The sequence below is a fragment of the Thermobia domestica genome, chromosome 17 (genome assembly GCF_964235325.1).
Source record: "Thermobia domestica chromosome 17, izTheDome1.hap1.1, whole genome shotgun sequence".
NCBI classification, from domain to species: domain Eukaryota; kingdom Metazoa; phylum Arthropoda; class Insecta; order Zygentoma; family Lepismatidae; genus Thermobia; species Thermobia domestica.
Window position 1 is genome coordinate 73722225 of NC_137470.1, and position 13066 is coordinate 73735290.

The 13066-nt window shown below is 35.9% G+C and overlaps 1 protein-coding gene across 5 annotated transcripts in view; it reads right to left on the reverse strand.

Moving 5' to 3' along the window:
- The window catches only part of LOC145673735 (uncharacterized), a 453474-nt gene that overhangs the window by 76844 nt on the left and 363564 nt on the right, over window positions 1-13066 (reverse strand). For 2 of the 5 annotated variants that reach the window (XM_081743462.1, XM_081743465.1), the window contains exon 6: window positions 10374-10605. The exons of the other annotated variants lie outside the window; for them this stretch is intronic. In XM_081743462.1, the coding sequence (XP_081599588.1) occupies window positions 10374-10605 (232 nt within the window). The remainder of the gene's footprint in view (window positions 1-10373; window positions 10606-13066) is intronic. 5 annotated transcript variants of the gene reach the window in all.

Here is a 13066-nt window from a genome sequence, read left to right on the forward strand (position 1 = left end):
ACCTATTTCTTCAATTTGAATTTCTCAAGCGATTCTCTAACAAGAATTTTAGGAATGATAAAAAAAAATGATTAAAAGATTGCGATCTTGGCCAAGAATTTCAGGAATGATCCAAAAAAATGCATCAAAAGATTGCGGTCTTCGCCAATAGTTAGTTTTTGAATCAGGGGCTACAAAATTGTTGAACGGAACCTAAATCGAGTTTTCTTATTGTCTACGGAATAAGCATATCATACTGAATTAAAAGATAGTTTCGGTTTGGCTACACAATATGTAGTTCTCCAGATATAAGGCCTACAAAGAATTTTTTTTTTTTGCCTGAAATATATTGGATCTTTTGATCCAAAAATCATTTGGTTGCATATTCATTAATATACATACTTATTAACAATGTAATTTGAAACAGATATCTGAGATTAAGTGATGGTTAAAAGTTATCTAGCTTCATTTCTCTTATATTTAATTTACTTATTAACTTCTAAAATAGAAACAAAAAAATCAGAATGCACTGAAATCCAAGTATGTATTCGATATCGATCTTTTTAAATCAAACTATCGCTTGGTTAGTTCACATGCCTTCGACGCAGGAAACTGGATTCGATTCTGATGGGAGTACATGCGATTTGGACCCTACGTTAAGCTGAAGGTGCACGTCTTACATAGGCTTGTTGCCAGGGATGTAATATAGCGTGAACCCACTTAATTTCTCTCTCTCTCTCTCTCTCTTTGTATAGTCCAGCGTATAACCACATTAAATCCGGAATGTAATGGAAGGTATAAGGGTATACGCTCTGTTTTTGAAAACGGTCGAACATATACCTACAAAAATCAACCAATATATTGATGTCCGGTGCTAAATGGTCGTTAAAATCAAATCAAACTTACCAACTGACTAGAGCCTTTCAAGTGTGCCCTTTGAAAATATATGAAACATAGTTCGGCTCCACCCCACCGCCCTCTTACGGAGGAAACCTTCCTCTTGCCTTAGGGAAAGAAGTAAATGACCGTAACTGTGTTGCCAATTTGTCACTCAGTCTTGTGGTTTTGGCAAGTGAAGATCGTAGGCTACTTATAATAGCTAACAAGACAGTGCACAGAGAAGCCTGTGAAGTAATTCAACAATGTGGTAACTCTGTCCGCATCGAACCATTGAAGAATCTCTGCCACAGCAACTTATCCCTTTTCTTTCGAAGGAGGCACGGTAAAACACATATCGACAGCAGCGCCAGCAGGGGCACACTTGAAATAGGAACGCTCTAATTCATTAAACAATTCATTTGAGCGACAGAACGCAGTCCTTTTGTTTAATGTAGAGAGAAGCTTGATACATCATGCCGATTTATATTTGTTAACCGTATATCCACGAGGAAGCTCCAAATATACATAATGTTCCGCAAGACCAAGAAGCACTGAATTTACTGAAACCCCATGAGTGATCCCCACCTTAAACTTACCCTTCGGGACTTGAGAATTTACTATTCTCTACTTACTGGTTATTTATTTATTTAAATTGAAAGTGTAACATTTATTTACTTGTCCGTAATTACATTCACAGCAATATTTCAGAGGTAAATCAATTTAAAATGTAATTCAAAAATACTAATTTGCTTTCTAAATGCTAGGAAAAAAAATTTAAAAATGGAAGTTTCGTAAATACACATAAGGTGTTATTAAATTCCAAGCTTCAAAGTAAATTAAGAATATGTGTATATGGACGTGGTTGGACACACACAATGCTTCAAAAATCTACTGCGGAGTCCTCTCGCCCTTAAAAGTTCAGCCACGTAACCAGTTTAAAAGCTTTCATTTTATTTTTCTGCTCTTGGCCGTTACACAGAGGCAGAGTATAAAACAAGTTAATTTAGTTCATGGTAAAAGTGTGATTACACTGCACGTAAGGACAAGCGTTTAAATAACTGTTCTGTGAGACAGGTGAATGCAAGAAAGAACCAAGCCAGAAGATGTGAACAGAGAATAGCATTAAATGTCGTGACTTTCGCTATGTTGCCTAATCTCCCATGAGCATCAATATTGGAAAAGCTAAAAGTTTTGTTCGATCGTTTCTCATTCCTATACATAACTGCTTTTTAAAAATATTTTTTGTATTAATTGTGTGGCTTTGTGGCTGTATTATAGAGCCGCCACTGGGTTAAAACTAGAGCTTCTGGGAAGTCTTCTAAACATGACTGTAAATTTCTTGCTTTTCGTGATAAGTCATAAAAAAAATCCTAACATTGGGGAATGCTGCATGTTAGCTGTATCCATTTTCAATATCACTGTTATAAGAAGCTTGACCCGAGGCAACCCCTCTGCTTAGCCCATGTAAACAAGAATATGTTTCAAGGTCCATCGTTTTCCTAATTTTAATAAGTTTATTAAATATGTACCTGATTCCAAATGAATCAGATATTGACACAAGTATATAAAAGAAATTATTGAGCATGACCTTCGTAAATGCGTTGATTTCTATACCATGGAAAACTCTACTTACATTGTAGCATCTACCGCTTGATCCTAGCTACAAACTTTTGCCATTTATAACTAGTGTTGCTAATTTTCTTTTACTGGTCAATTGGACATATGCTATAGTTCAAGATCTAACCCAATTAATTTTATCTAAACTATAAAGAAGGATACTGTCATCAGTAATTATTTCAGCTAAAGTATTTGGTATTGTTTCTTTCCTTTCATTTGATGGCACTATAAAAAGTTATCGTACAATTTACATTATCTTCAAAATTACATTAACAACAATAAGTGGGAAGCTACGTTTTCATTGAACTATCACATCCCTCGCTCAGTTCTGACAAGGAAAGAACATGAACCTGTCAACAGGACTTCCTAATCAAACCTAGTCCATTCGATACACATAACAAAGGTATGTTCATGCACAAAAAATTAGGTGCCATGGACAACGGATTCCCTGGGACCCATTGACCCTGTTAGTAAAGAAAATCGTAGACTCGCAGTGAAATAGCTATTGCATCAACACTGCTCATTGGAAAGTCATGTTTTATAGTTCATTCTCTTCAGCATGAAACAAGCTTGCCACAGGTGCTATGTATTGGGGTTGATAACGTACATGAACAGGGAAAACTTAGAGAATATCGTAAAAATTCCCTCCAGAAATCACTCCCATCGATTTTAGACCCCTCTGAAGTGGCCCGGTTAAAAGTACACAATCCAAATGTATCTCAAAAATAGTAGAGGGGATAAAAATGTGTATACCAACTTTTGTATTGATAGACGGAATAGCATGAAGGAAAAGTTTGTATACTAATACACGATTTCCCCTCATACCTATTCTGTCTAGTAATACGAAACTTTTTACACACATTTCTTGTCCCCTATAATATTTTTCGAGATACATTTGGATTGTGTGCTTTTACCCGGGACACTTCAGAGGGGTCCAAAGTCAATGGGAGGGATTTCTGGAGGGAATTTTCCCGACATTCTCTAAGTTTTCCCTGTTCATGTACGTTATCAGCCCCAATACATAGCACCTCTGGCAAGCTTTTTCCATGCTGAAGAGAATGAACTATGAACCATGACTTTCCAATGAACAGTGTTGATGCAATAGCTATTTCACTGTGAGTCTATGATTTTCTTTATACTAACAGGGTCAATGCGTCCCAGGGAATCCGTTGTCCATGGCACCTAATTTTTTGTGCATGAACATATCTTTGTTATGTTTATCGAATGGACTAGGTTTGATTAGGAAGTCCCGTTAACAAAATGTATAACTATTTTTCGTATTGCTCATGAGACGAGACGAGACGAGACTAGAAATAAGGTTTCCTCGTCTCGTTACGTTACCGAAATATTCTTTCTCGTCTCATCTCGATTCTCGACTAATTCTTTCTTGACTCGTCTCGATTCTCGAAAAGGTTTTCTCGTCTTGTTTTGTAAATTTATGTAGGGTCATTTAAAGGAGACACTTTTAAGGTCTGACAAAGCTAGTGATCATACACGCACGCGAGAAGAAACATTCAGTACGTGGAAGGTTAGTGTCGGTTCTCAGTGACAAGTTGCATACGCAGAGAAGTTAATTTTGCCTGTTGCAATGGAAGCAGAAGCCTCAAAAATAGGTACACTCATGTCCAAAATTATTGTCGCATGTCTATAAATGTGTTGTTGTAGGAATATAATTTGATAACGAATTTGCCCAGTATTTCTTATAATGTTAGTATGTGTATAATCGGCAATGACATGTATGTGGTAAATTTCATGTCTAGGGATGCGCACGAGACAAAATTTGTGGCTGCCTTGTCTCTAAAATGTGCTGTAAAAGTGATGTCTCGACTCGAAAAATGTATGTATCTCTATTGAAAGAGCCGTGTCTCGACTCGAATTTTGTCAGGAAAATCCTGTCTCGACTCGTCTCATGCGCATCCCTATTCGTGTCAAAAGAGCAGTAAATAAGAACAATAAAACGAAAATAAAACGTTCTCCATTTAGCAACATTTTGTTTTGATTGATTGTAAGATTCGAAATCGACTTTGATTGTAAGAAGATTTCGAGATATAGTTCCTTTGTTACAAGGAAAGTCATCAGACAAGAGGACTACCGTCTGGTTCATTTTAGTGTATACATCATAGGTTTAGGTTACATAACAAACACGCTTTCTCAGCTTCTGGGTAATTTAGTCCGGTATAAGCCTATGGTAAATTGCCTTTGGTTCTAGATTAACACAATACATGTGTCAAAGATCCTGATGTATTAAAAAAAAACTCTAATGCTCCCACTATACAGTACTCAAAATTATCAATCCTTAACGTATCTTTCTTCCGCAGTTTGAAAAACAAAATTTATCTCACAGAAACTTTGTTCGTAGGAACCCTGTCAAAACGTTGTGAAAGAAGACTATGAGAAAGTCAGTTTCAGTTGAAAAAAAATCAGTCTCTGTTGGATTCTTCGCATATGGATTCCGAAAATGATTGTGCTAAATTGTAATTTTTGATTATTGATTATTATGCGTAGTGAAATATTAAAGGAATATTTTGCAAAATGTGGTGAAAACAAAGTTTGTTATTAACGAGCTTAGTGTTTCAGTGTTATTGTATTTCAACTTAGATTGTAATGAAGCGCAGCAAAGTTTGCAAATAAGTCGTATGTAGATAATAGAAACGAAGGATTTCATTGTTTATATAGTGTCGACATCTCCCATAGTAAGTGTCGATTTCTCCCGCAAGACTTCCAAAATCTACTTATCCGCATCATTCCGTTTATATGTTTTTGCATTTGCAAGTACTGTATTCACGGGGAAGATTTTGTGTTTCATAAGAAGGGGAAGGATTATCGCTTTTCCAGAATAACTTTGAGAGTAGTGTGGAGTTGTCCTTAACGTGTCGAAATGTCACTAAATGACCCTACACAATGTTGCCGTAACTTTCTCTTAATTTCATTTAGAAGTTATCAGAAACCTTCCGTATGACGGGAGGTTCACAAAGAGCGTGATATAGCAACATTATTACAGTAGAGTTCCTAAAACTTGGCACCCGATAATCTGGCAGTTCGGATAACTCGGACAGGGCGAAAAAAACCTCGCGCTCAGATCCATTGAAGGTCATTGCCGGGTATTTTTCTGAGGTCTCTCTTACCAGGTAAATTACTGTACAGTGTATATTCATTAATTTGCATTGTCATGTATTAGTAAAGGCTCTAGACCTTTATCAAGTACGTACTTTTCCTTTGTTTACGAGTAATTGGACAGATTATTCTCTGTTGTAATCTCAAGCAACTAATATATACAGGTAAAATATTCTATTTTCTGAGGGAGCACTCGTGGCTATTCTTTTTTATTCTTTTTTATTTTTTTTTACCCCATTGCCAATAACCAGGCATTTTCACGAACTCGGCTATCCTTCTGTCTACATTAGGCCGTGTTTTCGGTACTCTACTGTATTTAATCTGTAACGGCTTGCATATGTTGAAACGTGGAAAATTCCTCTTCATTATGTTCGTACAATAGCTTTATCAAATTAATAGTTTCTATGCTATTTTAAAATAAATTTCTTGTCTTGATACGATACGAAAACTTCTAGTCTCGTGGGCAACACTATATATATATATATATATATATATATATATATATATATATATATATATATATATATATAAATAAATTCTAACTCTCCATACAGCAGATTTTACACGGTCAAGAACCTCTATTTGGCTCTTTCCTTTCTTATATAATAGAAAAATTCAGTACTTTACACAGAGCTATAGAAATACACTAAAAGTTCAGCAGTCTATTTTCTTTATTACTGGGACATTTCCATGTGAAATCAACCAATAAAATGACAAAATCTGACCTGATGATCTTAGATTTTTGTAAAAATTGCTGCACAGCTTTATTACAGTGGGAGATGAAAAAATCCCAAATATTACCTCTCTCCTCCTGAAAGTGTCCCCATACAGGATGTTCAAAAATGTCAAAAAGGAGATTTTTTTCTGTTACATTGATTATTAAAAACTGTCATAAAATGTCATAATATGTGCACCAGATACATAAAACAAACACCATTGGATTGCTGAAAGATTGCTCTATAAGTTGTACTATATTGAAGAAAACTGTAAAATTAAAAATAACACTTCAAAAGTTCAAATTAAAATATGAATTTCGCATAGAAATGTCCCTGTGAATTTGTTAAAAATTGTCCAGATTTTAGTCTCATATGTGCACTAAAACACCACGAAGATTCTGTTTGGGTACTCAATGAGATCCGATTCGAAATTCAACATAAACCAAACATTGCACGATACTGACGATGTAAATGTCTGGGTTCAGATCGATAACCATTTGCCTGCAGATATTTACCTGCAGCATCAAAGGAATTTATATTCAATTTCATTTGTTTCTTGATGTATTCATTTGAACGTACACAATTATCCACCTTTCGAGTTATTTAGAGAGGTATTACGTTTCCGAACAGTACTCAATACAAGTCATTATTCTTGTTAGTCAGTATGGATGTTTCTAAATTTATATTGGCTACATTGATACATGTTATTTCCATTCCTTTGTTTCAGGATTGCTGTTATAGAACTTATTATGAAAGGGAGGGACATATTTCCCTCCTTTTCACAATATTTGTATCAAATGTGTTATGAAACACAGTGACACTGTTCACAATCACTTCACACACTTTCAGCACACACAATTAGTCAATATTTTTTTCCTATTTCAATTATGCACTTCCATATGTCTGTGACAGCAATGAAATGACGTTTCCACATTATAATATAGAATGTCCAACCGTGATAACGGAGTAACTAAAACAGACAGAGAAACGAAACTTCTCACGAAGCAACTAAAGAAAGGAGGACACCTGCCTGTGTATTGAAGAACATCACCGGATGAACAGTGTTGCCAACCCAAGAATTTTTTTGTAAACCGAATGACCTAAATTGGATATCATTGGAAGCAACAATAAAAACAAAGACAAAAGAGATGGTAAACGCAGATCAGTATTGCAAACTTTTCGAGAAATAACGTGAAATATGTGTTAAATGCAAACACTGTTGGCACAAACAGGGAGTGATGTATTAACGTTTTGTACACATTAAATTAAATATTAACAAGAACTGTTTTCGCTGGCTCCGAGTCTAGAAGGGTCCGTTGAACAGTGTTGTCATCAACAGAAGAGAAAGTTGAGTTTGGAAAAGGTACAATAACTCGAAAAAGGTCACTAGTGCAGTATGGTTTCGAACCTATAATGCAAGGCGGTAGAGCATGAGGAGCAGTACTGTGGTTATGTGAGATCGATAAGTCACATACGGACTGAGATATTCGGTATCTTGTTAAAGGTGTGAATTGTGGTTTGTAACGCTGCGTGTGCCAACGGCGTTTGCATTTAACACATGTTTCACGATATTTCTTGAAAAGTTTGCAACATTGAACTGCGTTTATAATCTCTTTTGTCTTTGTTTTCGTTGTTGCTTTCAATGATATCCAATTTAGGTTATTCGATTTGCCAAAAAGAACATAACTTTCTCTGGGGTTGGCAACACTGTTTTTCCGGTGATGTTCAATACACAGGCAGGTGTCCTCCTCTTTTACTAGTTGTTTCGTGCAAAGTTTCGTTTCTCTGTCTCTTTTTGTTTCTCCGCTGTCACGGTTGGACATTCTAAATTATATTATAATGTGGAAACGTCATTTCATGACTTTGTCGTCATGTCGGCACGGGTTAACGTTCTCATATGGAGCTGGTTTTTCACAAATGCATGCTTACACGGGTCTGCGTATCGTAACACGAAGTTACCTTATATAAGGGACAGCCTAATACATATATATACAGATCTATAATATACTAACTCAACAGTATTGTCAGAATATAAAATTACCTTTATACAATTTTGTAAAGAATATTTCGCACGGAATATTTTCCAAATCAAGGAATCAGCGCAAGAAAAGATAATAACGTGAAAAAAACTAAAATGAATTTCATTTGCCAGTTTTCGGCGTGGACTTTGGGTTAGCGTTCCAAATTCCTATGTGGAAGATTAAGGTTCGATTCTTACCCACTAACTCCCTTTTTTAACATATGGTTTTGGCATTTAGTAAAAATATTGGAAAATAATAGAATTAGGCATTACAATGATTAAACGACAAAGTGAACACTATCCAAAAACGTCACGTAGTATATTCTTAGGTCTCATATAGTGAAACAATTCACCAGCAAGAAATCTGGATTCACACGAGTGTGACTGAAAAGCAGAATATTTAACACAAACTAATGGAATAACTTTATTTTACGCTTATACATTTTATATGGAATTTCTAGCAATGTACTCGGTAATATGCCTCAAGGTTCTGTTGGGATTGTATTAAAACCCACATGTAATAGCTGTATGGTAACGGTGGAATGTTTAGTGATTTTTTTTTTTTTTGTATATTGGAGTGTTTTTAGTAGTTTTCGCCAAATACCTTGATTCCATTGTCCAATCCAAGAATTAAGAAACAGGAGAGACTTTTATGCTTTCCCTTGACACAGGAATGGGAGAAAGCATTTCGTAATTCAACTATTAATAAAAGTTTTGTTATTTTTTTTCCCGACATTATATGAACAAGCTTTATGTTCTGAAATTAAGCCTCTAGTTACAACTTAGTTGGCCAGGATGTGTCCGAATATTCCAGTTAGTTCCTATAGATATACAATAAGGGTGACTGGTGTGCGCTGAACAAGAATACTAGAATATCACTATCACCCAAAACACCATAGTACTAGATAGTCGCAGTACATGGAAATTAAATGTTACTAACTTAAAAATATTACATGTCAAGCTACATGGAAGTTTGTTATTTGATAACTATTTGTTTATATATATCTAGTCTGGTCATACATGCTATTAGAAAGAAAAAAGTGAAAACAAGCAATATGATAAAAGGTAATTTCGTAGGCTTAAAAGATAGGAAGAACGCATGGTCGGACAACAGTTTGCGCCAACGATATTTCAAATTGTCCGCTGTTAGAACGCACGAAGACTCGGAATATGGCGGGTCATTCATCTACTGCAGCACACACCACCTTCAGAGGAAATGTCGCCATTGTAGCGGTAAACAGCGTTTCCAATTGTTAACTGTCAGGTGATTCTTCTTGTAGGCAGTACTCTCAAACGCTGCCTACAGTTTGTAATCGAGAGGATTAACTCTTTCGCTGTCACCTTGATTTCGGTACCCTAACCCAATGTTGGTAATCTCAAAGACGAAGATCCTTCTTGACTAGCTTGGACATCATTCACTTGGAGATGTTTAAATCACAGGTCATCGCTGCTTGTTTCCGTACAAAATTTCTCTTCAGACGCGTCGCTGCTTCTTTAACAGGTTCTGGAGTACTAACATTTTGTGAATTACCCTCTTGGACTGCCCTAAACGGATCCAATATCAAGAAATTGTTGGATTGTGCGGACCGGTCCACAAATATGTGACTTATTTTCAATTTTTTAAGGGCGTTGAAAATTGCACTCGATGATTTTCCAACTCTGTGTAGTACTGTTGCTGCTACTCGGTTTTAGTAATCAATCCATTCCATTCTGCTTAAGGGCTACTTGTCTCCCTTGACGCAGGAGCACTTAGAATGAGTAATCACACTAAATGTTCGTACATTCTTCTTAAAATGGACAATGTTGCAGCCTCTGAAACTTCATAAAAGTATTTATGGCCAAACTAGGTATAATATATATATATATATATATATATATATATATATATATATATATATATATATATATATATATGTGTGTGTGTGTGTGTGTGTGTGTGGGTGTGGGTGTGTGTGGGTGTGTGTGTGCCTGAATATGAATATACGTATACCTAGCTATATTTATTAATTTTTGGATGATAGTTATGGACAAAATGATAAATAACATACCGCCTTTTGTGATAGTCACGTATATGTGTCTTTAGGCTGGTTTTGTTTTTCGACAGTTTTCCACAGAACGGACATCGAAACGGACCATAGTTGCCATGTGTCTCCCTCAAATGCCTTCTTAATGTATGGGGACGGGAAAAGTACTTCGAACACAAATTACATTTAGTATCTCTTTTGTCGAATTTCTGATGAGTGAATGGAACAGCAAGCAGTTCATATCGGGAATCACGACCTGAAACGAACGAAAATTAACATAAGAAGAAAACGAAAAACCTAATAAAAATACAGGACAGCAAATGAATAAATAACACTACCAGACGCGGTTTTTTTTTTTTTTTTTTTTTAAAGATATTCCCACTAGCATATGAAAGTCCATTGAAGAAAGTTTCGTGGTTAAAAAGTAAATAAATAAAAATAAACGCTGAGATTTAAAACGTAATTCATTAGTTCAATTTAAAGAACTTCGTATGATCAAGTACATTCAAGCGTATTATTTGATTTAATCACGCAACACATTTTATGTTAGACAGACGAAGAGCGACGGAATTAAAAATTGTTTATTTAAAACAATCAAAATCCTTTAATGTGTTCAATAGTCAGGCGATGGAAAGAAAGTACTAATAGCTGTTATCCATCTGTATGATATTTGCTATGGGTTAGTTTATTGAAAAACTGACTGATATAAAAGAATGGGAAAGCAAACAAAACTAACCAATCATTGTCCTGACCACTTACGATTGTTGAAGCACATCCATTTTTGAACTGAAGTGACAATTCAATACAGGAAACATTTCCGATTATCAGGTACTCTGAGAACTGCACACCTCCACACGGCGATCCTTATTACCAGTGATAACTCATGTGGCATCCGTGAATTCATCTTTTTGACATTACCGATTTCTCGGAGATGTCTAACGACAGTGATATGGCGTGTGGCTAAAATCGTCTCCAACTGAACAATCATTTTCTGAGTGCCTGCTTTTACCATGTTTCTAAGTACCTAATTAAAACACGCTGTTTATCATAGCCGTGGAGCTCACTTTCCAATGTTGTATCGCCGGTACAGAATTTTTGCAAACCAACAGCGTATGGTGTGTACGTTCATCACTTCTTGTCCAAATGCACAATGTAAGTTTTTCGCTGCTAGATGTACAGAATGTCTTCGTTTGAAGCTCCAAAGTAAAATCACCACTGATTGTGTGCTCTCTGTTGTTCTTCTCTACACGATATTGTTCAAAAACACTCTCTGCTGACTGGGCATCCCAGCATGTTTCCTAAAGGTGTGTGGGGTTTCTGATTTGATGCATGTGTCCATATTCCATCAATTGGTTGCATTACATAGGGTGGTTTCTCCCAGACTTAAAATTTGACATTTTAATGACACCAACAATATAGATTATGCTAAGTTGAAAATGTACTTGATTTTCTTTTTCATTGAGAGGCGCTACTTTTTCCCCTTTCCAACACTTAAATGCATATATTCTATTGAAAAGTAGAAAGTGTAAGATATAGAAACGAATAAATGAAATGAAATCTTTGAGTTTTACGTCCCACGGTTATGCCGGTTAGGCTAAAGGAGACGGTGATTATGAGAGATGAGTGAAATGGTGGAATGAAGAAAGTGGGAGGAAACGGGAGAACCCCGAGAAAACCCACGAGCACGGTGTTTGTCCACCACAAAGTTCACTTGGCGGGGGCTGGGATCGAACCCGGGACCCCAAGCACCAGAGGTGAACGCTCTACCACTGAGCCACCGCGCCCCCCGATATAGAAACGAATAAGAAAGGAAAGTAATTTGAAGAATGTTGTGCTTTTACCATGATGTTTCGACCAGAAGATATGGACGATTGGCTTTTGGACGAAAATGATACCGAGTTACCGAATAAGACATCAATTACATTTTACTCCTCATAAAATATTGTAAGGACAAGTTTTGGTTACGACAAGGATAGAGATTCAGATAGAAAATCTTTTTAAAAAAATCGTAGAGGTAGATAACTGCTTTCGATTTACATTTCACGTTTAAACTTAGAGAGCGACTTTGGTTATCATCAAACATAAACGAATTTCAATATTGTAGCACACTGTCAATTCGTTTTGTTATGTTTCTTAACTCTTTCGTATTCCCATATTAGAGGCAGATGTTCTGTATTTGTGACTGGACACAAAGAAGCATAGATTCGCACGATTTTTTCTTGGAGGTCAATGGCCAGAACATTACCCTCATAAAGGGGTGGTGAAGGAAGGTGTGAATAAGAAAAAGCACGTACAGGAATTCAGGAAATGGTTGTACGTATTTGTTTACCCTGTCTGTTTTGGTAAAACCATTAGCTATATCAACTCCTCTCATCAGTGGGGAGCTTTAGTAATTCCGGAAAATCCTCAAGGTTAAAACTAACCCTCTCAATTGTCAACTATTGGCACCTGTCGGTTTGTCAAAAGATAGCGGAGTTTTTGAGATATGAATTCCCTCAAGATTTTCTCAAAACATCTTTTGCTCCGAGGGAAACACTTCTAGCTCATTAACAAGAGGTAGTTAACTAAAATATTAGTATGTGCATATCTGCCAAAAAAAGAATAAAAGAAATACGCCTAGAATTAGCCACCATTCAGTAACAACTGAAAAGAAGTCATATAAATTGCATATGAACTTCTCAATTTATAACTTAGCTTTTCTTGTTTACAATCTGAAT